Source organism: Sciurus vulgaris, assembly GCF_902686455.1.
Source record: "Sciurus vulgaris genome assembly, chromosome: 17".
In the NCBI taxonomy this organism is placed as follows: Eukaryota; Metazoa; Chordata; class Mammalia; order Rodentia; family Sciuridae; genus Sciurus; species Sciurus vulgaris.
The window spans coordinates 34,294,212-34,321,674 of NC_136478.1; the positions used below are offsets into that span (position 1 = coordinate 34,294,212).

General features: G+C 51.2%; 1 protein-coding gene across 4 annotated transcripts in view; it reads left to right on the forward strand.

The window, feature by feature from the left end:
* ZNF423 (zinc finger protein 423) overlaps positions 1-27,463 on the forward strand; it is a 315,284-nt gene that overhangs the window by 186,489 nt on the left and 101,332 nt on the right. For all 4 annotated transcript variants that reach the window (XM_079117258.1, XM_079117259.1, XM_079117260.1 and 1 more), the window contains 2 exons: positions 937-4,151; positions 10,941-11,025. In XM_079117258.1, coding sequence (XP_078973384.1) covers positions 937-4,151; positions 10,941-11,025 — 3,300 coding nt within the window. The remainder of the gene's footprint in view (positions 1-936; positions 4,152-10,940; positions 11,026-27,463) is intronic.

Consider the following 27,463-nt stretch of genomic DNA (forward strand, 5'->3'; position numbering starts at 1 on the left):
CCTTGGGTTTGTTTAGTTTCCCTTGGAGGCTGGATGGGCCAGTGAAGCCTGAGGGTGGCCCCTGTCCCTAGGGAGTCTTTGCTAGGAGAGCCACTTGGTGGAGCTAAGGGTCCGTCTGCTCCGGAACTCTGTGCCCCTCCTTGGCCCTCCAGGGTCTGTTCTGTAATCACGGGCACCATCAAGCCATCTCCCAGGACTGGGTCCGGGAGGACTTGGGGCAAATCCAGGGATGATGTGGAGACAAAGAAATCAGATGCTTTGTGCCGGGAAACCCTCAGGCCATTCCCTAGTGCCCTGGGCTCAAGTCCCCGTCTGAGTGCCGAGTCCAATTCAGGAGTCCTGTGATTTCACACCTCTTGTTTCTTGTCTGTTACCTGAAAAGCAGTTTCTAGCTCTCTGGGTCCCTTCAGCCACAAAGAATGTGGTACAGCTGATATAATAAAGGACATCTTTTTTTTTCCTTGCAAAATTTTACCTGTGTCCCTAAGGACCAGTGGGATTACCCTCCAGGATTGGGGGTTGGGGGGCGGTCGGCACCCAGGTGTTGATCAAGCGATGGGACTTGTCTTCCTTTTGGCCTGTGGGACTGATGGTCTGTGAGGTCATTTCCGGTGACTTTGTCCAGGTTGCCCCTCCTCCCCCCTTCAGGGAAGTGGCTGAGAGGTTCACCTCCGGTGGGGGGTACCACATCCAACCAGGCCCAGGCAGGTGTTGCTGAGGAAAAAGACATTTCCCCTCCATATCCTGCCGCTCCTCTGCAGATGGGAAGGCCCGTGTGTCCACTTGCTTCCGGCCCCCCGGCTCCCCCGGCTCCCCCTGCAGCAGTTGGCCAGCTGCACAGCCTCAGCCCGAGAGCTGTCGAGAAGCTGGCTCTGTCCTTGTTTCCCGGCGGCCTTGGGAATTGCCTCTAATCTCTTCTCTGCCTTCCCCCTGCAGATGGTGATGACGACCCACAACTCTCCTGGGTGGCCTCGTCTCCCTCCAGCAAGGATGTTGCGTCACCCACGCAGATGATCGGAGATGGTTGTGACCTCGGCCTCGGGGAGGAGGAAGGGGGCACGGGCCTGCCATACCCTTGCCAGTTCTGTGACAAGTCCTTCATCCGCCTGAGCTACTTGAAGAGGCACGAGCAGATCCACAGCGACAAGCTGCCGTTCAAGTGCACCTACTGCAGCCGCCTCTTCAAGCACAAGAGGAGCCGAGACCGGCACATCAAGCTGCACACGGGCGACAAGAAGTACCACTGTCACGAGTGCGAGGCGGCCTTCTCCCGCAGCGACCACCTCAAGATCCACCTGAAGACCCACAGCTCTAGCAAGCCCTTCAAGTGCACCGTCTGCAAGCGCGGCTTCTCCTCCACCAGCTCGCTGCAGAGCCACATGCAGGCCCACAAGAAGAACAAGGAGCACCTGACCAAGTCCGAGAAGGAGGCCAAGAAGGACGACTTCATGTGCGACTACTGCGAAGACACCTTCAGCCAGACGGAGGAGCTGGAGAAGCACGTGCTCACGCGCCACCCCCAGCTCTCGGAGAAGGCGGACCTGCAGTGCATCCACTGCCCCGAGGTCTTTGTCGATGAGAACACGCTGCTCGCCCACATCCACCAGTCCCATGCCAACCAGAAACACAAGTGCCCCATGTGCCCTGAGCAGTTCTCTTCCGTCGAGGGTGTCTACTGCCACCTGGACAGCCACCGGCAGCCTGACTCCAGTAACCACAGCGTCAGCCCGGATCCCGTGCTGGGCAGCGTGGCCTCCATGAGCAGCGCCACGCCCGACTCTAGCGCCTCCGTGGAGCGTGGCTCCACCCCGGACTCCACCTTGAAGCCGCTGCGGGGGCAGAAAAAGATGCGGGATGACGGGCAGGGCTGGTCCAAGGTGGTGTACAGCTGCCCCTATTGTTCGAAGCGGGACTTTACCAGCCTGGCTGTGCTAGAGATCCACCTGAAGACCATCCACGCAGATAAGCCCCAGCAGAGCCACACGTGTCAGATCTGCCTGGACTCCATGCCCACCCTCTACAACCTCAACGAGCATGTCCGAAAGCTGCACAAGAGCCACGCCTACCCCGTGATGCAGTTCGGCAACATCTCTGCCTTCCACTGCAACTACTGCCCTGAGATGTTCGCCGACATCAATAGCCTGCAGGAGCACATCCGCGTCTCCCATTGCGGTCCCAATGCCAACCCGCCCGATGGCAATAATGCTTTCTTCTGCAACCAGTGCTCCATGGGCTTCCTCACCGAGTCCTCCCTCACCGAGCACATCCAGCAGGCCCACTGCAGCGTCGGCAGTGCCAAGCTGGAGTCTCCGGTGGTGCAGCCCACACAGTCCTTTATGGAGGTCTACTCCTGCCCCTACTGTACCAACTCCCCCATCTTTGGCTCCATCCTGAAGCTCACCAAGCACATCAAGGAGAACCACAAGAACATTCCGCTGGCACACAGCAAGAAGTCCAAGGCGGAGCAGAGCCCGGTCTCCTCTGATGTCGAGGTGTCTTCCCCAAAGCGGCAGCGGCTTTCAGGGAGTGCCAACTCCATCTCCAATGGCGAGTATCCCTGTAATCAGTGCGACCTCAAGTTCTCCAACTTCGAGAGCTTCCAGACCCACCTGAAGCTGCACCTGGAGCTGCTGCTGAGGAAGCAGGCATGCCCACAGTGCAAAGAGGACTTTGATTCCCAGGAGTCCCTCCTGCAGCATCTGACGGTGCATTACATGACGACTTCGACCCACTACGTGTGTGAGAGCTGCGACAAGCAGTTCTCCTCCGTGGATGACCTGCAGAAGCACCTGCTGGACATGCACACCTTTGTGCTCTACCACTGCACTCTGTGTCAGGAGGTCTTCGACTCCAAGGTGTCCATCCAGGTGCACCTGGCGGTAAAGCACAGCAACGAGAAGAAGATGTACCGCTGCACGGCCTGCAACTGGGACTTCCGCAAGGAGGCCGACCTGCAGGTGCACGTCAAACATAGCCACCTGGGCAACCCGGCCAAGGCCCACAAGTGCATCTTCTGCGGGGAGACCTTTAGCACCGAGGTGGAGCTGCAGTGCCACATCACCACGCACAGCAAGAAGTACAACTGTAAGTTCTGCAGCAAGGCCTTCCACGCCATCATCCTCCTGGAGAAGCACCTGCGGGAAAAGCACTGTGTGTTTGATGCTGCCACTGAGAATGGTACTGCCAATGGGGTGCCCCCTGCGGCCACCAAGAAGGCCGAGCCTGCTGACCTGCAGGGCATGCTGCTTAAAAACCCCGAGGCACCCAACAGCCACGAGGCCAGTGAGGATGACGTGGATGCGTCAGAGCCCATGTACGGCTGCGACATCTGCGGGGCGGCCTATACCATGGAGGTGCTGCTGCAGAACCACCGGCTGCGGGACCACAACATCCGGCCGGGTGAGGATGATGGCTCGCGCAAGAAGGCCGAGTTCATCAAGGGCAGCCACAAGTGCAACGTTTGCTCGCGGACTTTCTTCTCAGAGAATGGGCTACGGGAACACCTGCAGACGCACCGGGGCCCTGCCAAGCACTACATGTGTCCCATCTGTGGCGAGCGCTTCCCCTCGCTGCTGACGCTCACCGAGCACAAGGTGACCCACAGCAAGAGCCTGGACACAGGCACCTGTCGCATCTGTAAGATGCCCCTGCAGAGCGAGGAGGAGTTCATCGAGCACTGCCAGATGCACCCTGACCTGCGCAACTCCCTCACGGGCTTCCGCTGTGTGGTCTGCATGCAGACGGTCACCTCCACCCTTGAGCTCAAGATCCATGGCACCTTCCACATGCAGAAGCTGGCCGGCAGCTCTGCTGCATCCTCCCCCAATGGCCAGGGGCTGCAGAAGCTCTACAAGTGTGCTCTGTGCCTCAAGGAGTTCCGCAGCAAGCAGGACCTGGTGAAGCTTGATGTCAACGGGCTTCCCTATGGCCTGTGTGCCGGCTGCATGGCCCGCAGTGCCAACGGACAGGTGGGTGGCCTGGCCCCACCCGAGCCTGCTGACCGGCCCTGTGCTGGCCTCCGCTGCCCCGAGTGCAGTGTCAAGTTTGAGAGTGCCGAGGACCTGGAGAGCCACATGCAGGTGGATCACCGTGACCTCACGCCAGAGACGAGTGGGCCTCGGAAAGGCACCCAGACATCACCAGTGCCCCGGGTAAGTGCAGCCTGCTGGGCCCCGCCCTCGGCTCCTTGAGGGTCCACTGATCCCTACAGAGACTCTATCCCAAGTGCCATATTTCCTGTATGTTCCCTTGGTCAGCCCAGAGAGGCGGTGCTGCCCGTGGTGGCTAAGCACATATGCTCTGCAGTGTCTGCCACCAGTCTGAATGTACGTTGCCTTTTTCCTTTCCAGCTGTGTGACATGCACACATTGATGATCTCTCTGGGCCTCATTTTTTAAGAGCTCGTCTGTGCAGCAGGAACAGTAATCATCTTGACTTCTAGAATCGTGGTGAGGGGCCAGTGAGTGCAGCGCCTCGTGGTGGCTGCACACATAAGCCCTTCCTAAAGCACGGCTCGAGTCTTTGTGGTTGGTCTGGGTGGACTGCTGGACTTATTTACTGGGTCGTCTTGGGCAAGTCACTTAACTCCTCTAGGCTTTTGATTCTTTTGACAAGTCTTGGAGGGGTCTCACAGGGGTTTAGAACCCAGTACTGGGTTGGGGCTCAGTCACATTTGCGGAAATCCAGCTGTCATGGTTATCAACAATAGCATTGTGACTGTTGGTGCAGTTATGGCGCAAGGAAAGCCCATCAGTAGTGAGGCACTGATTGATTCATCAGCTTTCTGAAGTATCCGTTATGTTTGGAGGTGCCCAGGAGCCAGTGAGAACCAGCAGCGGATCTCACCTTGGGGGCTGATGGACAGGAGGAGCCACAGGCACGTAATAAGTGGCTTTTAGCCAGATGCAGTGGTGTATACCTGTAATCCCAGGCTACTCAGGAGGCTGAGGCAGGAGGATCACAAGATTGAGGCTAACCTGTGCAACTGAGCAAGGCCCTGACTCAAAAAATAAAAGGGACTGGGGCTACAGCTCTGTGGTAGAGCACTTGCCTAACATGTGTGCGGCCCTGAGTTCAATCCTAAGTACCACAAGAAACCCCTGAAAAACAACAACAACAAAAAAAACCCACAAGAGACTTTTAGTGAGGCAGAGGCAAAAGTAGGCCACTGGTAGGTCCACTTGGGCCTGTGTTCAGGGGCAGAGGGCTGCCCAGTGGAGGACATGGAGCCTGCTTGACCCAAGGTTGGCAGAGCACAGGCCCAGGGATTCCTGGATTCCCTTTGAGTCTATGCTGTGTTTTTAGATGGAGGAGGTGCCAAGTAGCTCTCAGGAGTGCCCTTCCCTCAAGGGCTTCTGCTGGCGCCATTGGCAGGGAGGTAGGATTTGGGGAAGAGCCACCTGCCACAGGTGCCTGCTGGAGACAGGGATGTTTGCTGAGGGTGTTTGGCCTCGGGATCAGAACTGTGGCCTGGGGCTCTGGGGTTTGGAGAAGGACAGAGAGAAGGACAGAGAAGGAGGGCTGACGAGACTGAAGGGAGAGTCCTGCAGTGGGAGGGACCACAGAGGCCTCCTGGCCCAGCCCCCTCGTGATGCAGGCAGGCCCAATGAGACCCAGTGAGCCTAAGGGACCTGTCTAAACAAGGGTCCAACAGGACACCCTTCACCTTCCTGAGTGTGGGCGCTGGTGGCTGCTGCCCAGCTCTGTCCCCCTGGGCTCTGCTGGCAGGGCTATCGTGGGTAGTTTTGGGAGTGTTGGGGCCCTGGAGTCAGCTGGCCTGGCTTGTAGTCTCTCTTCCAGTGCCCCGCTGTGATCTGGCCTTTCTGGGCCTCAGTCCTCTCCTGTGAAGCCAGAGGGTAATAGTAATGGTAATTAATAGTGATAGCAATGGTAGTAAAATAGAAGTAGTAATCTTGTCTATTTCCAGAGCCGCTGTCCCCCGGGGGGCACTGGGGGCCATTCTGGCTTAACTGGCATCTGCTCTGATTGGTCAGATACCGTGACCGGCTCCCATGCTGACCTCCGCTTTTGCTGAGGCTGAGTGAGTAAGGACTGGCTGGGCACGTGGGAGGGGCCGCTTGTTATCTTCCTCATTTGTGGTAACAGTCTACACTTACTGGGGTGAAGATGTGCCAAGCACTTATTTATGCCTTACGACACTCATTTTTACAAGTGAGGACACTGAGCCAGAGAACGGTGAGGTCATTTGCCTTGAACTGCAGCTGTTGAGAGGCAGGGAGGAGACTCAGGCAGGCCATGTTGGGTGTACCCTTGTCCTGCAGTCTCCTGAGCAACTCTGGAACCATCCTGGCTGTAAGAGGGGTGCGGCCGACTGGGGCGGGGTCCAGGCTGGTCATGCCTGTGCTCAGGCTGTGGCGCAGTGTGGCTTGGACCCTGACCCCTTCTCCTGGGGACACCTGCATCATCCCTGCCTTTGCTGAGGTTCCCACTGGCCAGAGAGCTGCTTCTGGTGTGGCCAAAGCCTGGGTCTGTTGGAGCCTCCTCATCCCCAGTCTACTCTGGATCTAGGACCAGCACACCACTTTGTGAAAGCCCCTACTATGTGCGAGGGCTGCTTTCCTGGGCACCTACTCTTAGATTGTCTCCATAGCAAACAGTCCTGGAGCCTTGCTGTGGCCTCTGCTTTGGCAGAGGAAATGTAGACTCAGAAGAGTGAAGCCACATAGCTAAGGATGCACAGCTGCACGTGGCAGTGCAGGGACCGAAACCTCATTTCCTGGAGCTTGCAGACCTTCCTTTCCTGCCCTTTCGCCTCCTGAGAGAGGGGCTGAGCTGAAAATCCCATCTCTGCCAGCCCGGAGGCCCAGACAGATGGACCATTTGCAGAAAGGAGCTAGACACAGCGCAGGTACCTCCTCAGCCAAGGCGGCCTCTGGGGCCTGGCCCCCTGCCTGGGCACGCCTGGGGGCAGGGGCCCAGCTGTCTGTTCGCCCACCCCTTCCCTCCCTCAGGACTCTCTCATGTCAGAGCAGACTCTGGGGGCTGCGCAGGGGCTTGGGGGCTGGCAGGCTGGGACCCTCGGGAGTGTATCCATAGCAACTAGCTCTCGGAGGACTGGGTTCCCGTGGGGCCGAGGCTGCTGTCGGCTGGAGCGTGAAGCGTTGAGGTTTCCACCTCCCCCGTTTATGGACGATAACAACATCGCCCCACCTTGAGGCCAGGGTGGGCAGACCCTAGCCCTGCCTGGACTCAGCGGGTTTCAGGGTGCCTCTCTGTACTGGGTGAGGCGGCCTGGGTGCTCCCATACCCTGTTTGACAGCCAGGTTGAAGGACCTCCAGGTTTGGAGGGGGAGATTGGGTCCAGGTCACATCAGCTTTCTGTCACCTAGACCATGACTGTCTGGGGGAGGTCTGTGGCCCTGAGCCAAAAATGTCAGCTAGTGGGCTCCAGACGGAGCCTGGTGCCACGCAGGCCCAGTTTCCCTCCTCGCTGGCGGAGGAATCAGGACTCGTGACACACCTCTTGGAACTCCACTCTCTCCATCCCTAGTGTGCAGCGTGCAGAGGGGCAGGGAAAATTCAGTGTGAGCATTTCCTGCACATAGTAGGTACTTGGTGCATCTGGCACAATGTCCTGGTGACAGAAGCTCAGCAGCTCTAACTATCCCCTTCCTCCCCTTCTCTTTTTGGAGGCCCAGCCATCTGCCCCGCTTCTGTCTCTGCTAACCTTGGGGGTGTATTTCTTTCTGCTCTGAGGCTGCTCAGGGCCATGCAGGGGAGATAGCCCTGGCCACAGGACCAGGACCTCAGCTTTGGTGCTCCTGGGCTGGGCCCCAGGGAAGAGGAAGAGGAGGTGCTTTGAATATGAAGTTCTTCCTCTCTGTAATGATCATCTCCTAGCAGGAGCTGGAGAGGAGGAGGGGTGGACTGTGAGGCAGAGAGAAGGGGAGACAGACCCAGTAGATATTGAGGTAAGGACTAGGGGTCAACCAAGTTCTGAGAGGTCAGTGCTGGTGAGCCTGTGTGTGTGTGTGTGTAAGTGTGACAGTCTGTGTGCCTGGCTGCTAGTGCACTTATGTACTGTCATGACCCATGAGTCTTGGGTGGGTCTGTGCCACCCAGCCAGTAGAAGCTGCTCGTGTGCCTGTGGGTGAGTTTGGGAGTTTGGGTTTCAGGGTTCCAGTGAAAGAGCTGAAGACGTGTGTCTCTAGGAACGCATTTGGACATGTGGACCCCTGCAGCCTTGTGGGACCATGAGGATGCCTGCACTTGTCTAGGCAGGACACATCTTACGCGTGCACATCTGTGGTGCGGGGCGCGGGCTGCTGTCAGAGGTTGTGGGTGTGTCTGTAAAGGTTGAGGGTGTTCATTTGAGCAGAGCCGAGGGTGAGCTTGTGAAAGCATATGTATGTTTGCACATCTGTGTGTCCTTGTGTGGGGGGAGGTCAGGGCAGTGGTTTCTCTGGCCCCTCCCTTGGGAATCCTCTGGGGACAGTTTCCCTAGCAGGAAGGGCCCTGTTATCTGACAGTTCTCTTTTTTGCCATCAAAGAATGGCCACATGGTGCAGGGTCATTTAGGGGGGAGACTCTCTTCCTGCCCGAGCCCCTGGTGATTTATTTTCCAAGACCTGTGAGCCCATTCATTCACAGCTGGATGTCCCTGTTCATGGGCTGCTCCTCACACTGGTCTGGACCAGCCATGGCTGTAGCCTCCAGACACTTCTGCCCCAGCAGATCCATGGCAGGGAAGATGGTCTTCCTCCTGCTGCCAGGCTGTGGCCTCACCCGCCCCTTCCTCCTACCTGCCCAGCAGGGGCTGGGCAGTCCTCAGGCAGCCTCCCCTAGGCTTAGCTGCCTTTTCATTCATTCCCTCGTTCATTCATTCACGCAGCGCCAAGGGCTTGGATGAATGAATGTAAACTCGCCAGGCAGAGAGGGTGGGGCACATGCGAGTGGGCATCAATGGTCATTCATGATAGGTTTCATGGCGTTGGGCAGAGATATGGACTTGGGAGCCAAGTCCCCTCAACAGACCTCATTCCCCTCAGTCTTCCTGCCACCTTTCCATGCTGAGTGCCTGCCTTGGACCCAGTGCTGTGGTCTGTACTGGGGGCACACTGAGCCCCCTGTTCTCCTGAGACACTGGGAAAAGGTCCCTGTTGGCGAGGATCCTGGAGCCCAAGCAGGGACTGTGCCCCAGAGTCCAAAGCTCCCAGCACCATCCATTCATCCATTCATTTATTGGTTCATCAAGGGCTTTCTTAGCATCAGTAAAAATCCTAATAACATTTAAATGATGGCTAGGCACTCACCTGATGAGGTCCTGTGCTAAGGTGTGTGGGGATCCAGGATACTGAAGTCGCCTTTGCATAAATTGTTCTGCACCTCAACAAATTCTTCTTAAGCATCGGTCTGTGCTGGCCAAGGAATTCCAAACACATTCCTGGTCCTTTGGGAACTCAGGGTGCAGTGGGGGAGCAGACAAGTCCATTAGCCATGATACTCGGTGTACTGATACTTGGCTGCTTTTAGCAAAAGCTGGAGGTCTAGGGGGGCCCTGGACTCATTCTGGGTGGGAAGAGAAGGCTTCTTAAAAAAGGTGACTTGGACTGGTCCCAGTGATGGTGCGTTTCCAGTGGGAGAGGCAGCGGAGACACACACTGCAGGTGCCCCTGTGGGAGCCGAGACTGCAGAGCTCACTGGTGGCTCTTGTGAGTGCACAGTTTTGGGTTGGGCCTGGGTCCTTGGCCAAGAAATTGGAAGTCCTAGGGCTGGGGAGATAGCTCAGTTGGTAGAGTGCTTGCCTTGCAAGCACAAGGCCCTGGGTTCGATCCCCAGCACCGCAAAAAAAAAAAAAAAAAAAAAAGAAAAAGAAATCGGAAGTCCTTGTCCCTTTAACAGAGGTGAGAAAGGCACCATAATCCCAGGAGCCAAAGTGGTCTTAAAAAAACCTGGATATTTCGAGTCCTGACACAACTCCTCATTCCTCCAAAAACCTTGTAGCCAGTCTTTCCTCCAGACCGGAGATACCATCTCTGTGCCCAGGGGGCAGGTTTTACAACTAAAGAGGCTTGGTGTTGACAGTAAGATTCATTCACTCTTTATAAATTTTCAAAAAGCTTTGAGAAGCCGGAGTAGCTGGGTATGATGGCACATCCCTATCATCCCACGTGACTCGGGAGGCTGGGACAGGAGGATCTCAAGTTTAAGGCCAGCTTGGGCAACTTGACAAGACCCTATCTCAAAATAAATCAAAGTGGCTGGAGGTGTTGCTCAGTGAAAGAGTGCCCCTGGGTTCAGTCCCCTGGAGTGGGCAGGGTGGGTGCTTTGAAGTGTCTGATGATCTCTTTTTCTTTCCCCACTCCCAAAGGCAGCTGGTAATACCCCTCCCCCCATATAGATCACCTGGAACTAGGTGTGCTCAGGACAGGTGAGGAATTCCCCAGCCAGCCTAGAGCATCAGAGTCCTCAGGAGCAGTGTCCCCTGCTCAGCCACAGGGTTCTTAGGGTGGGTAAAGGCATTGGGAATTCACTGGATGTGTAGAAAGGTATGTGGATGGGTGGGTGTTGTGTATGCAGGTCGACAAACGTGTAGGCAGGAGGTAGGTGAGCGATGTGCAGAGGCTGATGGGCGGGTAGACGAATGGGTGGGTGGCTGGATCCTTGGGTGGGTGTGCTTGTAGACTAGCGGGCGGGTGGATGGATCTGCCTGCCCAAGCAGCCCAGCCTCTCTCAGTTCCTAGAAAGGTTGACGTTGGGTTGCGGCAGTTCCCTCTTTGGTAGAGGAAACGCCCTGAGAACATGGCCTGTGCTCCTTCCCCAGGCTGGTGGAGCTGGGTTCCAAGGGAGGTGGGAAGAGAATGGCTTGAGATCCCTGGACAACCCTCCTGGGAAGTCTTGGGTCAGTGTGTCTGGGAACTTTCGCTTCTGCTTTTGCCTGCCTCCTGACTCTGCTTCCTTTCTTTTGGGTTTCCAAACAGAAAAAGACATACCAGTGCATCAAGTGCCAGATGACCTTCGAGAATGAGAGAGAGATCCAAATCCATGTTGCCAACCACATGATTGGTAAGAGAGCTTTCCTCCCAGCTGCGACAGGGCCACCCATCGGGGTTTGAAATTTGTGGTTCCAATCATCATTTCTCCTGCTTTTAGGCCAAAGGACAGAGTCACTGCTGCTGTTTCCGAGACATTTCAAATGGGAGTAAAAATGTCAAAAGTGGGAGTGCTTTCTCCATCCGAGCCTTCTTATCGCAGCTCCACTCACATTACAATCAAACTTTTGACAATCTCTTCCATTTCCCAGCATAAATTTCCCTCCATTTCTGAAACGAAGTGCTTTCCAGTTGTCAAGCACTCAGGAGCAATTATGCTTCAATTTTGTATGTCATGACATTGAATAGATTTAACTGCTCACATTTCCCCACTCGACGTGGTGAATTCCTCAGGCACGCTGTCAAAACAGACTGCTTACAAAGTTATTCCGGTACTTTTCCTATTCCTCTTCAAGGGGATTTGGACTTTGGAAAATCCAGTCTTTCTAGAAGGGGAGGTTTCAAAGACCCACAGAGCTCCCCTGCTTGGCCCGAGGTACTTTGGGAAGCTGTGTAGTCTTACTGACTGTGGGTGGGTGGGTGTGGGTCCCTTGGGTGTTCTGGTGTGTGAAGAACGTGGGGGTTTGAAAAGCAGGGGCCAGCCCCCAGCTGAGGAGGGTGTGTGTGTTTGGCGTTAGGACCTTTGAGAGCTTCTAGAATTCTGGTATCCTGGGTCTGTCTTGGATGTCTGATCATGGGTATTATTAGTCAGCTTTTCTTGCTTGACCAAAACACCTGACAAGAACAACTTGAGGAAGAAAAGTTGGTTTTGAGCTCACGATTTCAGAGGTTCAGTTCATGGTTGACTGACTCCATCACTCCAGGCCTAAGGTGAGGTGGAACATCATGGCAGAAAGGCATGGTAGAGTAAAATGGCCCACCTCTTGGTGGCCAAGAAGTGGAGAGAGAGTGCTAGGAGCAGTGACAAAGTATAAAATGCCCAAGAAATGCTCCTTGTGACCCATTGCCTCTAGCCACACCCCAAGTGTCTATAGTTATCACTCAGTAATCCATTCAAATGATGAATCTATCAAATGAATTAATCCACTGGCTAGCTTATAGCTCTCAAAATTGAATCACTTCACCTCTGAACAGTCCTGCATAACACAGGAGCTTTTGGGCGATACCTCATTTCCAAATCCTAACGGTCACTGTCTCCAAGACTTCTATTGTGTGAGCAGTGAGCAGTCATAGTTTAAACGGTCACTTTTCCTCTTCTGCCATCTTATCCGTATGGCCTTAACAACAGTCTGTATGGCCTTAACAACATCAGAGGATTGTTTAACAAAACCCTTTACTATGTACCTTCTCAAACCTCCTATACAGTGAATTCTCACTGTCTGATCACACCTGTATAGCCGACACCCAGATCAAGAAAGGAAACTATTCCCAGTATCTCTTGGTCTCCTTAGCACTTTCCCTCACTAATGTCAGGCCATCATGGTCCTGGTGGCTGAAAATGTAGCTTGGTCTCCTTCTTCACCTGAGCAGAATCGCTGCTGCCCTTTGCTGGCTGGTGTCTGGCACCTCTTGCAGTTCATACGACTGCCTCTAGCTGGCGCTCCTGCCCCCTCAGTGCTGTGTCACACCATGGTGTGAACCGGCCCCTGAGGGGCTGCTCTACTCAGGGACCTAAGTAGTGTTCTGCTGTGAACATTGTCGTCTATGTCTGTTGATGAAAGTACTTTTATTGGGAAAGTAGGAATGCATACAAGGGGGGACAGAAGTACTGCAAGGGACTTCTTTAACGAAGGTGCTTGTGGAATGAGTGTGGGTCCCTGGTCCTCGCCAGCTGCACCCCACTCTGCCCTCAGGTTTGGGTGTCTGCATCCCAGCTCACCCCTCATCTGATCAGCCTCTACCTCCAGCGACGTGGAGCTGGTCTCCAGAAGTACTGATCCCCGGTGGCGAGTGTGGCGGGGCTCCCCAGTGGTGAGGGGAGAAGAGCCCAGGAAGGGCAGGTGGGGCCCTGGGAGCTTGGCCTGACAGGGAGATTGGTGGCTTTTTAATTTCTTCTGTCTGAAAGCTCCCTGCTGGAGTATAAGAAGGAAAGCTACCCTGCCAGTCACCGGCTGCTGAGAGCCCTTTCACGGGAGTGTCAGGGAGGTGAAGATGAAGATATCTAAAAATGTTTGCTTTTGTAGCAGGTGGTAATGCGCGCTCCTGTTTGTAAGCAGGAAGGCCGAGAGCCTGGCTAATTGGACCACAGTGATTTCAAAGGTGTTTCCCCCCCTCCCTTCTCTCTTCCACCTTCCTTTTGTGCAGAGTCTGGAAGCTGCGTGTCCTCAGGTGGAAGGCGAGGGGCTTGCTCTTAACTGGAGTTGCGGGAACCTGAAGGGAGGGTTTGATGGGCATTTGGGCCTTTGTGTGAGCTGAAGGCCGGGCTTCCACTGGAAGGAGTCCCATCTGGTGACTGGACAGGAGACCTCACCCATGCCTGTGCCATGTGTTGTGAGCTGGCCTGCTTCTGGGGACACAGGGCAGCTGGAGGACTGAGGAGCCGACAGTACAGAGTGGTTGGTCTTGGAGCCGGAGATTTTGGTCCACGGTGCAGGCCCTTGGTGCTTGGTGCTGATGCCCGTGAGCCAGACCTGGCAATTGTGCAGAACCCCTCCTCCTGCTTGCCCTCCCTCACCCCATCACCCTGACCTTATCAAAGGACACAGGGCCTACTGCATGCCACGGGCTGTGGTGGCCTCTGTGGGCGACATGGTCCCTGCCCTTAGATAAGGATGCTAACAGTTGCTTTATTTAGCACTTTGCCACAGTGCTGGTCTCCCATCTCATACACGGAAACTGGCTTATGGATCTTAAATGACTTACCCAAGTTCTTAGAGCCAGGGAGTAGCAGAGGCAGGGTCTGACATCCGCAAGGCTCTCTCTGTTGTATTTAGAGCCCCTACCAGAGCCTGTAGGAGGAGAGAACCTGGGAATTCCCTGGCAAAGAGGGGAGACAGATGGGCATCCAGGATGGCAGTGATGTTGATGCTCAGTGATCTCTGAATCCAAGGAGGTCTGTGCAAAGGGCCTGGGTGTGGAAGGATGTAAGGAGTTCTTTCTGTAGCAGGACTGTGGCAGAGGGGGCTTTAGCTCAGGAGGAGCCTGGAACCGCGTGCTATTTCCAGGCTGTGAAGGTGGTCTAAACCCTTCTTAGGAGGATTGGGGGGTGAGCAAAGCTCAGAGGCAGAAGCAGAGCAGGACAGGTCCAGAAGTTGTGGGGTCTGACTAGGTGATCCACATGGTAGCATCGTGAAAAGGGTGGGGAGGGTATCCGGGACGAGGTCACAGAGGCCTTGACTACCGAGTGAAGGGGTTCAGGCTTGGACTTCACCCTGTAGGCCAGGGTCCATCCTTGGAGGTCTCTTGGCTGATGTCTTGAAGACATCTTGAAAAATCGGAGGCGGCAGTCAGGGGTCAGCATTCCCAGGAGGCAGATCTGGAGCAGAGAGCTGCACTCCCTGTGGGCAAGGCTCACACCCAGCCCCACCAGCGGCCGCTGTGCTTCAGAGGACCACTGGGCTCATGTGTCCTTCGCCTGTCCCTGTGGTCTCCTGAGTGTGTCACCTTGAGCTGTAATACTAGGGAGCAGCATGGCCTGGACTAAGCTGGTTGCTTTAGGAAGGTTGGTCTGGCTGCAGAGTTGAGGGGACAGATGGGAAGGGCACCCAGGCCTGCCTGATCTAATCCAGGGTGGAGGGAAGGGGCAGGGGTGGGGGAATGGAATGACACCTGACTGCCGCGTGCCTGGGGTGGGAAGGGCGGGACGTGTGCGTGAAGAGAGGTGGACACTGAGGCCTGGTTTGTAGTCAACTCTGCGGTTCCAGTTCAGTCTGTTGGGGCCAGTGTCTCTGTGGACAGCTTCTCTTGTTAAATGACTGGAGCCCAGAGAGACTGCCCTGGAGCTGGACCGGGTAACAGTTCCCCTTAGCAGTACCAAGGGGACTTGCTGGGTGGAAGTGGCACTGTTCAGCTTGGTGGCCTTCTCATAAACTCGGGGCACTTGGGGGTCTGAGGCAGGCCTCCTCAGGGGCCTGGTCTGCTGGAGACCTCCCCTGGGGCCGGTAAACTGGCCTTTTTATAGCGGGGCCCCGGTGTGACTGCAGCCTGGAGACCCGGGAGCTGGGATGACTCAGGGCCGGTCTCCTTGGAAACACTTTCCCGGCACCCCTCTTGCTGCTGCTGGGAGGGAGCCATTTGGATCTGACAGAAAGGCAAGGGTCTGTGGAAATCTTTTCAGCTGTGGGGTCGCCTTTGAAATCCCCCCTCCTCACAGAGAATGAGGCCCCTTCCCGGGGCCTCCCCCAGCTTTTGAAATGGCTTTAGACACCCCTCCCCATTACAGGCACATCAAAAACTTGGACCAGCCCATAGCTCTGTTCTGTGGCCTCCTGCTGGGACAACGTGGCTCCGCCCAGCCATCCCTGCCTACCTTCTCCCACAGCCCCCCAGCCTTCCTGTCCCCCACCTAAGACTCGGGGAAGACGCTCCCCCCTCTGGGCTCTGCAGGAGGCCCCCACCTGAGGAGAGCCTAAGGAGGCTGTGGGGGGCTTGGCTCAGAGGTAGGATGCCCCGCAGGGCTGGGGAGGGAGGAGCCTGTGTCTTCCCACAGGTGGTGACATGTGTGTATAAGCCTGCATACTGGCCCCCTAGAGTACTTGGGACGCCACTCTGGCCTGCACCTGGAGACCCCAGGGTGTCCTGCCTTCCCCTGACTGGCAGAGAACCACTGTCTTTTCTGCGCTTTGGGCATTGGCTGGCGGGTTGGCTGGCTGGGGGTCTGAGAACTTGTCCTTGAGATAACAAATTTGCTAGGTTGGTCTCTAGGCTGACTCAGCATGGGGGCCAGGGAAGGCGAGACTGGGAAAGGATCGTCCTCAGGGAATCTCAATAGGATTTTTTGTCCTTGGACTCTGGTGGGCTGCCAGGCAAGAGCCAGGCCTCTCCCAGTGGGGCATTAGTCACAACCTTTCTTGGTCATGTTGGTCCCTGTCCCTGGGCGTCCCTCACAGGCTGGGCTTTTCTGTCAGGGGCAAAAAAAAAAAAAAAAAAAAAATGGGAGAAAAAAGGGGAATTTGGAGGATCAGCCTCTGGCCCCTTGCTTAGGCCTTTAAAATGCCCCAGCACTGGCCTGTTCCCCTTCCACCTCCCTACCCCATCCTTCCCCTCATGCACCTGGAAGGAGTTGGGGGTATGTATGTGAGAGACAGAGAGATGGAGACAGAGTGGAAGATGTAGGCAAAGATACAGAGAGACAGAGACAGAGAGAGAGACAGCGACACAGAGATACAGAGACAAAGAGAAACATATACAGGCTGAAGAAGAGACAGGGAGTGACCGAGAGAGAGAGCGGGGAAACCCTTTCCTGGAGACGGGGTCCAACTATTCCTTGCAGATCTGGAACCCCTTTCTCACTGCAGCTGGGACCCCGCAGAAGACCCCGCATGATAGAGGACGTGGTGGCTGGTCTAGGGGAAAGATATGGTGGAGATCAGTGTCTCCCCCTCACACCAGGGAGAGACGAAGGCTCTGAAATAGCGGAAGTGAAGAGCAGTAGGAAAGCGGGGCAGGGGGCTCCTGCCTCCTCTCTGCCTGAGCACATGCTGCTGAACGCGCCATGTCGGGCTTTTGATTTCGGTGACACCAGACCCAAACACCTGTCTATCCTTGGTATGTGATAAAAATGTCTCCTGCCCCTGGAGGTCTGTTTCAGGTGCTGGAGTTGGTCTGTCGGAATAACAGGACTGTACAGACAGCCTTTAATCCAACTGCTTTTCCTCCCCCTCCTCCCTCTTCCTTCCCCTCCCCTGTCCCTCACCAAACTTCCAAACTGGGACATAGTCACCCTGCTGAAATCTTGCCAGGTGAGAGAGCTCGCCAAAAGGTCTCAGTTTCCCTGGTTTTGGATCCCACTGGTGCCTTTGAGGAAGCTATTGATTGAGCACTTTGGGCCATGGAGAATCCATCGGTTCTGAATTTTAAAACCTCATTTTTCTGAGTTCTTTTTATATGTGTATGTTATTTTTAAGCAGGAGCAGGGGAGCCTCTGTAATTGGGTTTTTCCCTAACAGGAACCTCGTCACTTCATGTTCCATCAATGTGATTATAATCCTTCAGGGCTGTGAGCCACGGCACGCTAGCCCAGCTGGGGTGGGTGGATGCTAATTTACAAGTTCACTCTAATGTCACGAGCTAAGATATGGGCGCTCGGAGGACAGGCATGCCAGTCAATCTGGGCATGCAGGAAAGCTGCCTGGAGGAAGTGGCACCTAATCAGGGTCTTAGGGTGAGCTGGGAGGGATTCCAGGCAGAGAGAGCAGTATAGCCAGATCCTGCAGAAGAGAGGCCCGGCATGCGGGAGACTGTAGGCAGGTCAGTATTGCTATGAGGTGAGTGAGGTGGGAGTGGCCAGACCGTGAGGCAGAATAGTGAGGGAAATGGGATGCTGCTGAGGAGGGTGTTGGGAGGCTGGCCGGAGAGACATTGAGGAGGTGACATCAGCGGGGTTTGGGAGTTGAGTGGGTCTGGGAGTGGGAGAAGTTAGGAAAGAGGTCTCAGGTGGCTAAGCTTCGTATGATGGATGGGAGATGATACTATTCTGGAAGAGGAGCTGTAGGGGCAAAAAAGACGAAGGTGCTAATGACCATCAGTCTGTCTGGCCAGGCTCACCAAGTTCCAGGTCTTTCTTTCCCCGTCTACACGTGTGAATGCAGTTAACCCTTATGACACCCCGGGAGAGAGGTTCTGTTATCACCCTCCTTTGTATGTGGGGGATTAAAGTGTCGGGTCAGTCTCAGTAAGTTCCAGGGTGGAGATCTGAGCTCAGGCCATGGGACTCAGAACCTGTGCCCTTGAGAGCCCTGTACCCACAGGCTGATCACCGAGTGAGCTCGAGTCCATTTCTGAGCATTGGTGTCTGGCCCACAGTTGGATCCCAGGACAGGGAGCTCAGGAGAAAGGTCTGGGCTGGAGGAGTGGCTCCCGGCTCATCCGGGAGAAGTTGGGGGAGCTAGGAGCGTGTGTCACACGTGCCGAGGCAGCAGAATGTTCCCAGGAATAGCAGCGGGGCCACAGAGCCACAGAGAGCCCTGGGAGGGAGGCTGGGGAGGGTCTGCCTGACCAGGTCATTGTGTCCGGGGCACGAGCAGGTCAGAGCTGGCAAATGGAAGGAAGGGTTGAGGGATAGAGGAGGGCCCAGCAGCGTCCACTGGCCTCTCCAGGCCCCACATTGAAAAGGAGGGTGAGAAGTAGGAGCTGAGGGACCCGGGGGTTCCAGGAGGTCTTCGTACTTTTAAGAGGGAGAGACCCGAGTATGTTTGCAGGCTGAGGAGGGAGAGCCAGCAGGAAGGGGAAGAGGAAGGAGGGAAGTGAGGGCAGGAGAGCACGCAGCACATCCTGGCGGGGCGGGGTTGGACCATCCCGCTTGGACTGGCTCATAGGCATGTCCTCTTCTGGCTCCCACTTCCCCAGGGGCTTGGTGGCCAGTGGTGTTGAACTGACTTTGTTGGTGACCTTTGAGGTCAAGCAGCTGATACACAAGCAGCTTTTCCTGTATTTGTTTCTGGCCAAGATTTATTGGGGCAGTAGAAGACATCAAGGGTTCTGTGGCCAATAGTGGCCCCAGAGCTTGGTCTCCTCTGCCCTGAGCACCTAGGACACATCAGAGCCTCGCTCTAGGCTGTGGACAGCAGCCAGGTCTCCCTTCCTCGTGAGTTCCGGGGCCCAGTGGGGAGATGGTGGCAGGCCTGAAGGAGTCGGCGTGTCTCTCACTGGCTGGTGCGTCTTGAAGGCCTCCTGCCTGCTGCCGTTCTTGCTCATCTACCTGTGGAAATCGAAGCAGGGAGAAGAGGAGAAAGTCCCCAAAGGCACATGGCAGGATGGGAGCTGGGGCTCCAGTCAGAATCCCAGGTCAAGATGGGAGAATTTAAACACTGAATTCCTTTGGGAAGTCACCAGTCTGAGTTTCTCCTGTAGATTTTTATTAAGCACCAACAGTTTGCTCGGTCTTACATAGGTGTCAATGTTAAAGAGAAAGAAAGACACACAGTATTCGGAGCACAGGCTGCTGGCTCCTGGCTGTGCCACTTCATGGCTAAGTCACTCAACCTTTGAATACTTCAGCTCCTCAGCTTTAAAATACCATCATGTTAATAATACAAAGTAGTTCAGGTAGGACTCTTTAAGTAGCAAGTCAAACATCCAACTCTCACTGGCTGAAGCATACAAGAATTTACTATTGGTTGTTGTAACAGAAAAGTGTGGGGATACATTGGGTAGCAGGCATGGCTGGATCCAGTGGCCCCATCAAAGTCTCGTCATCTCTTTTTCTCATCGCTCAGCTCTGCTTTGCTCGTTGTTGCCTTTGTTCCCAGGTGGTCTCCTCTGGTCATAGGCATGTCCTCTTCTGACCTCCAGCAGTGCTAGCAGAGTGGGGCTTTCTTCATCAGCAGCAAAGGTCTAAGAATCAGATTCTCTGGCCTCAGGAGGGGCCTGAAAGCTGCTTATGAACCAATCCTGGTAGCCAATGAGGGGAGCAGCATCACCTGCCCACCCTGGAGCCGGTGCCCTCCAACCATGGCCATGAGGAGAATATGCTAGAGAAGAAGGCAGGCGTCTCTTTCCACAAGAAGGGGGTTGGCACTGACAGTGGATGCTCCGCACGCCCCTGTTGGGGGCTGTTTGGAGGATCAGTGAGCTCAAGTATATTTAAAAGGACTCAGCACACTGCCTGGCACAAAGAAGTTCTCGATGATGTAGATACCAATATTAGTGGCACCAGTTCCCGTGGGGGACTAATGAAAGATTACCATGATAATGGTAATGGGGTCCTTGCCCCAGATGCCATCTCTCAGCCGCTCTCGCGATGCCACAGGGGCCTCCCGAAGGAGGAAGACCGGCCCTCTGCCCCGTCAAGCCTCCAGGTGGACTGGGCCTGCTGGGGAGACCTAGCAGTAGCTCCAATCAAATGGGTTTTTATTTGCTTCCTGATTCATTCAGCATTCATTCTTTCTTGAGCGCCGGGCCCTCAGTGTGCAGGGCACTGACTGTGGATGTCACAGCCAGCAAGACTGTGATCCTGAGCTTAGGGCTGAGCAAAGAGCCGACAAGAGGCAACAAGAAGACAAATGAGAAATCCTGATTATGTCAGAGAGTGACAGGTAGGGGGAAGAAAACAAGGGGCGGGGGGGTCACATCCATGTGTGGGAGTGGAGTAAGATCCGATGGCCGGCAGCAGACTCTCTGGAAGGTGACTTTCAGGCTGAGAACAGAGTTTTATCTGACAGCGTTGTAGATTTCTGTCCAATGCAAGACCATCTAAGACCTGGATGCTATAGCTGCCCCTCGGCATTCCCTTCCCTTAAGGGAGAGTAAGACCAGATGGCAGTGCAAAGGCCGAGGGGCCGGCATGGGAATAATTGGGTGATGCTCCTTGTAAGTTCTGCCCAGCCTCTCTGCCTGCCCTCTGTAATGTGGCACTGCCAACCTGGGCCACCTTAGTCTCCCTGGGTGGTTCTTCGCCCGTCCCCCTGGCTTCTGTCTCCGGGTCTTTCTCTTGCTTCTCCCTGTCTCTGCTCTAGACTCTTCCTGTCCCATCCTTCCCTCTTAAGTTTCCAGATTAGCAACTGAAACTACAGGATGGCTAGTTAAATTTGAATTTCAAATGGGCGAGTGATTTTTTAGTATAAGTACAGCCAGCCTTCTGCATCTTTCCGTTCTGCATGGATGAAACCAACCACAGCTTGATAATATTCAGAGAAATATCTGCATCTGTAATGAACATGCACAGACTTTTTTCTTGTCATCATTCCCAAACACTCGGGTTTAGCAACTATTTACATAGCATTCATGTCGCCTTAGGTACGATAGGTAGAGATGTGTTAAAAGAGATAGGAGAGGTACGGAGATTCTACGCAAATACTGTGCCTTTTTTTTTTTTTTTTTTTTTTTAATAAGGGTTGCTAGCATCTGCGCACTTTGGTATCATGGGGGTCCTGGGTCCAACCCTCTGTGAAGGACAGCTGCATGTCTACAGTGTTACACGGGGCCTATTAAAAATTATTTCTGGTTATATGAAGTTTAAATTTAGTTGGCCATCCCGCATGTACCTGCTCCTCAGGCCAGTTACCTTGTGAAGAGCAATGGTGTCCCTTTCCCTTCTTTTGTAGTCTGTGTGGTCTTTTATTTGCTCCTTTAAGATTTTTAGCTTAAAGAAAATAAACTGTGTGTGTGTATGCATAGGAGTGCATGTGCATGCTCACATGTGTTTCTCTGAACTGACCCCAGGCCCTCGCACGTGCTAGGCAGGTACTCTATCGCCAAGCTACATCCCTGGCCCGAAAATAAGCTTTTTGTTAATTGTATATTCACAGGCAGATTCACAGCAGTCCTCTCTATACTTTACCCAGTTTCCCCAATGGTGACATTTCACAGAGCTAGAACACGGTGTCATAACCAGGATATCGACACTAAGGCCGTCAAGCTGCAGAAGGTTTTCGCCGCCACGGGAATCCCTCCCGTTGCCTTGTGATAGCCACGGCCACTTCCCACCTCACCCAGAGGAGACCACTGACTGCTCTCCCTTTCTACAGCTTTGTCCTTTCCAGAATGTTACATGCTTGGGATTGTATATAAGGTTCCATTACCTTTGGGAGAAATAAGTGCCCAGGAATGCGATTGCTGGGTCTGTCGGACTTCGGAGTTGGTTTGATTTTTTTTTTTTTTTTTTTTTTTAAGAAACCAACACAGTGTTTCCAGAGTCTGTTCTGTTTCCACCAGCCTTGGAGAGAGCTAGTTCTCCACAACCTCGCCAGCACTGGTTTTGTCCCTGTTTTTTATTTTAGCCAATCTGAGAGGTGTGCGGTGGTATCTCGTTGCAGTTTTAATTTGCATTTCCCTGATGACTAATGATGCTGAGACATCTTTCCATGGGCTTATCTGCCATCTGCTCATCCTCCTTGATGAAAGGTTTCTTCGTATATCTTTTGCCCTTTTTCTAATCGGATTGTTTGCTTTTCGACTGCTGAATTTTGAGAGTTCTTGATTTCTTTTAGATACTAGTCCGTTGTAAGTTTTGTGATCTGCAAATATTTTCCTCGTCTCCAGCTTGTCATTTCATCTTAACAGGAGCTTCTGCCGAGTGTCATTCATTTTAAGTTTTTAATTTTTGTGAAGTTCAGATTATCAGTTTTTCCTTTTAAGGGTTATACCTTTGGTGCCAAATTTAAGAACTCTTTGCTAACATCCCAAAGGATTTTCTCCTGTTTTTTTTTTTCCCTAAACATTTTATAGTTTTTACATTTCATGCTTTAGTCCATGATGCATTTTGAGTAAATTTTTAAAGACATTTTTTAAACGTGACAGTAGAATGCATTTATGCATTCTGATAAATCATACCTAAATGGAGTATAATTTCTCATTTTTCTGATTGTACATTCTGTAGGATCACATTGGTGTACATATATGGCTGCATGACTGATGTGATCCTACAGTATGTACAATCAGAAAAATTGAGTAAATTTATAAGGGGTAAGACGTAAGTTGCGGGGTTGAAGTTTTGGGGGTTTTTTTGTTTTTGTTTTCTTTTGCCTACAAATCTCTAGTTGCTCCTGTATCGTCTGTTGAAGAGGTTCTGGGTCCCCCTCTGGATTCTTTTCGCACCTCTGTCAAGTACCATTTTAGCATATTTTTTGTTGGGTCTGTTTTGGGGCCCTATTGATCAGTGTCCATGCCTCTGGCTCTATGACAGTCTCGATTACTGCAGTTATAGAATAAATTGTTGAATCGAGTATACTGGTAGTTCTTTTTTAAGATTGCTTTAGCTATCTCACTTCCTTTATTTTCCATATACATTTTAGAATAATCTTTGTCTATATCTACATAAGTTGTTGCTGTAATTTTGTTATGAATGGTGTTAAATGTGTATATCAGTTTAGGGAGAACTGACGTCTTGACTCTGTAGAGCCTTCCAATTCATTCACGTGGTATATCTCTCCATTTATTTAGATCTTTGATTTCATTGGTCATTATTTTTTGGTTTTTAACATATAGGCTATCTAAATATTTCTTTGCATTTTTGTAGCAATTTAATGGGATGATATGTTAATTCTGGTGCTCATATGTTTAGTGCTACCATAGAGAATCACAGTTGGTTTTTGAATGTGTGTTTTTGTATCCTTGGACTTTGTTCACCTCCCTTAGCTGTATGGGTGTGTGTGTGTGTGTGTGTGTGTGTGTGTGTGTGTGTGTGTGTGTATGTAGATTCTGTAGGATTTTCTGGGTGACAGTCACATGATCTATAAACAGGGAGAGTCTTAAATAGATTTCTTTCCTATCCGTACGCCCTTCATTTCCTTTTCTTGCCTTATTGCTCTAGCTAGTCCTTCTAGTGCCACGTTGAATAAGAGAAGTGACAGTGGAGATTCATGTCTTGTTTCTGATCTTAGGGAGAAAGCATTTAGTCTTTTATAATTAAGTTCAATATCCACTACAGATCTCTTGTGGATAATCTTTATCAAATTCAGGAACTTCCCCTCTATTCCTTTTTTTTTTTTAAATCATAAATAGGTGTTGGATTTTATCCATTTGTTTTTTCCTTACTGTATCTATTGTTGTGATCTTGTCATTTTTCTTCATTAGTCTATTAATGTGATGACTGATTTTCAAATGTTGAACCAGCCTTGTAGCCTTGGCACCCACTATACTTGGGCATGTTGCTAATGTTTTTATATGTTGCTAATTATTTTCACATTCTATTCACTAATATTTTGTGGAGGATTTTGTGTCCATATTTATGAGGAATAGTGGTCCAAAGTTTTCTTCTGTTTTTCTTCTGTCTTTGTCAGGATTGTCCTCCAGGTAGTACTGGTTTTTTAAAATGAATTGAGAAGTGCTCCTTGCCCTTCTATTGTCTGAAAGAAATTGTGTAGAATTGACATCAAGTCTTCTTTCAACCTTCATTAGAATTTACCCAGTGAAACAACCTGGGTCTGGAAATTTCCTTCAGGAAGTTTTAAATTATGAATAATTCAGTTTCCTTACTAGTTATAGGGCATTCAAATTATTTCATATTGTGTGAATTTAGGTAGTTTGTTTTCCATGGAATTAGTTTCTTCTAATCTGCCAAATTTATGTATGTAGCTCTCATAGTATGATCCCTTGTGATCCTTTTGATGTCTACAGGGTCTATCAAAATGGCCTCAATCTCATTCCTAATATTGGTGCTCTGTTTCTTCTCTTTCAGTCTCATTAGAGATTTGTCAATTTTATTGATTCAAATAACTGTTTAACTGATTTTCAGTTTTGTTTTCAATTTCACGATTTTCTATCTGATCTTATTTCTTTCCTTCTTCTTGCTTTACATGTACTTTGCTCATCTTTGTCTAAACCTTTGAGATGGAAGCTGTTGATTTGAGACTTTTCTCTTTTCTAAGCATCTAGTACTATAAATTTCCCTCTTAGCATTGATGTAGCTGTTTCCCATAAATTTAATGTCACAGTTGTGTTTTTATGCTAAAGTATTTAAATTTTTTTCTTGAGCTTGTTTTTTGGTCTCTTATTAGGTAGAAGTATGATATTTGGTTTTCAAGAATTTGGAGGTTTTCCCATAATCCTTCTATCATTAATTTCTAGTTCAATTCCATCATGATTAGAAAAATCACTGTATGATTTCAATACTTTTAAGTAATGTTGACATTTGTTTTATGACCCTTGCTATGGCCTGCCTTAGTATCCATTCCATATTTCACTCTTTTATCATTTTCTTTCTGTCTGGAGAATTTCCTTTGACCATTTAAGGTAGGTCTTCTGGTGACATATTTTTGTAGTTTTCCTTTGTCTAAGGATATCTTGATTTTTTTCTTCATTTTTTTTTTTTTTTGAAAGCATGCCTATAATTTTTACTTAAAAAAAATAAGTGGCAAAATGTGTGCATTCTAGAGTATGACCTTCCCATCACAGTGTATGAACGGTGGTCTGGCTGTGAAGCTCTAACATACTCCACGGCATGGGTGACCACCATCCTCAGTGCCTCAGGTAGAGCTGGGGTCCTTCCACCAATGTGTAAAAATAATAGCAATAAACCTCTGTGACCCCAGAGCAACCTCAGCCATGATGGTGAATGTGTTTTAGGCACTGGGCTTGCTCTGAGGTAGACTCAGTGCTGGTCTCTGAGGTTCTCCAGGTAGTTGTGGAGGATCAACAATTTTCTTCTTCTTCTCCCATCTTGGAAGAGTCTCAAGAGAAGCACTTATATGGATGTATGACTATGGCCAAATGATAGGAGATGAAAGAAGCCCAAGGTCAGCATCTCTCAGCTCCTCAAATTCTGTATCCATAATGGACCTGTAACATTAACACAGGCTATCAGCCCAGACAGCGACCTGACTCCCTTCTGCCCCTTGATCACCACAAAACCTTCGCCCAACTCTCCCAGCACTGCCACCATCTTTAACCCCTCTACAGAAGCTGTTCTCTTTTTCTTCCTCTTTGAAGGATATGTTTGCTAGATATAGCATTCTGTATTGACCATTCTTTACTTTCCACACTTGGAAATTTCGTTCCATTTCCTTCTTGCCTTCATAGTTTCCAATGAAAACATCTGCTGTCTTCCAAATTATTTTCTCACTGAAGATGAGGTGCCATTTTTTTTCTCTAGCTGCTTTCAAAATTTCTAGCTTTTTCCTCTGTTTCATTTTCAGAAATTTGATTATGATGTGTCTTGGTATGGATTCCTTTGGGTTTCTTTCTTTTGTGAGTCACTCAGTTTCTTGCATAGTTTTATATCTCTTGCCAATTTGGGATTTTTTTTTTTTTATCTGTTTTTTTTTTTTTTCCCCAGTACTTTTTTTTCAGCTGTGCTTTTCTTGTGTCCTTCTGGGTATCAGGATCATATGAATGTTATCGTCCTACCAATCTTTGAGACTCTGTTCACTTTTTTGCCCCAATCTATTTGCTCTTTTGGTTCAGTTTGAATCATCTTGATTGTTCTGTTTCTATTCCACTAACTCTTCCCTTCTGCTGTTAAACCTGTTCATTGAGTTTTTCTTTTTCATTAAAAATTACATTTAGGGTTCTATCTTCTATTTCTTTACCAAAGCTATTTCTTTGTTGAGATTTATATTGTTCCATCTGTTTAGAGGATGTTGTAATTGTTTGCTGAAGCTTTTTTTTTTTTTTTTTTGGCAGTACTGGGGATTAAACTCAGGGTCTTGTGCTTGTGAGGCAAGCACTCTACCAACTGAGCTGTATCCCCAGCCCTGTCAAAGCATTTTTATAATGGCTTTTAAAAATTCCTTGTCAGATAATTCTAACAATACTGTCATTTCAATTTTATCATATACTGATTGACTTTTTTCCATTCAATTTGCCATCTTCCTGGTTCTTCGTAGAGTGGGTGATTTATTTCTTTTTGGGTGGTCCTTGGATGGAACCCAGGGCCTCATGCATGCTTAATATGTGCTCTAACAAGGAGTTACACCCCCAGCCCCAGGGATGACCTTTCTTTTTTTTTTTTTTTTTTTTTTTTTGGCAGTGCTAGGGATTGAACACAGGGCCTTGCCAATCAAACTATAGTCCCAGCCCCAGGGATGACTTTTTATTGAAGTCTTTAAATTTTATGTATTATCTAGTGAAATTCTGGGTCTTCTTTAAACCTTCTGTTTCAGCCAATTTCCTCTGACACTGCTTCAGCACAGAGGAGTGCAGATGCCATCTTGCTGCTGCCGGGTACGGGTAGAGTTTCAGGGTGGTCTCCCTACTAGGACCCCACTGATTCCTCTCTGACTGGCAATGGTAGGTAGGAGTGTCTCTTTCCTGCCCCACTTTGACCTCCACTGACAGTAGGAGGGTGGGTAGGGCTCCTTTGCTACAGTGGGTGGGGTGGAAGGCTGGGCTCCCTTTATGGTGTCTGCTGCCACCGTGGGAGGGGCCTTGTTACCGCTCTGCAGGTCTGAACATCTTGGCTCCCTCCTAGGTTTCCCTGACAGTAATTTAATGGGAGTGGGCAGAGGGGTGTTGGGTGCCTCATTAAGCACTGCCAGCGGGGAGTCTGTGTTCCCCATTCAGCCTTAGCTGGAATGAATGGCGGTGGGGCCCACAGTTTTATCCTGGGGAGCTCAGCTAGAGCAGAGCTGTTATAGTCTTTAAGTTTAATGTTTTCCAGGAAAAGCCCTTTCCTGGTCTTTTGGTTAGAGAGGAGGCTTTAGTTGAGGCACTATTTTTTTTTTTTTTCTCTCTTTTTAAATCTTTTGTGGTGTTTTTGAATTGCCAGCTTTTTCAGCTCTAAGTCTGGGACATATGAGGACAAAAACAAGGCCAGGGTCCTCACTGCATGTCAGTTCTTGGATCCTGATGTCCCTGGCTGGTCTGCTTTCTTCTCTCTACTTTTCAGAATCTTCTTACGTTTCTTCCATATGTAA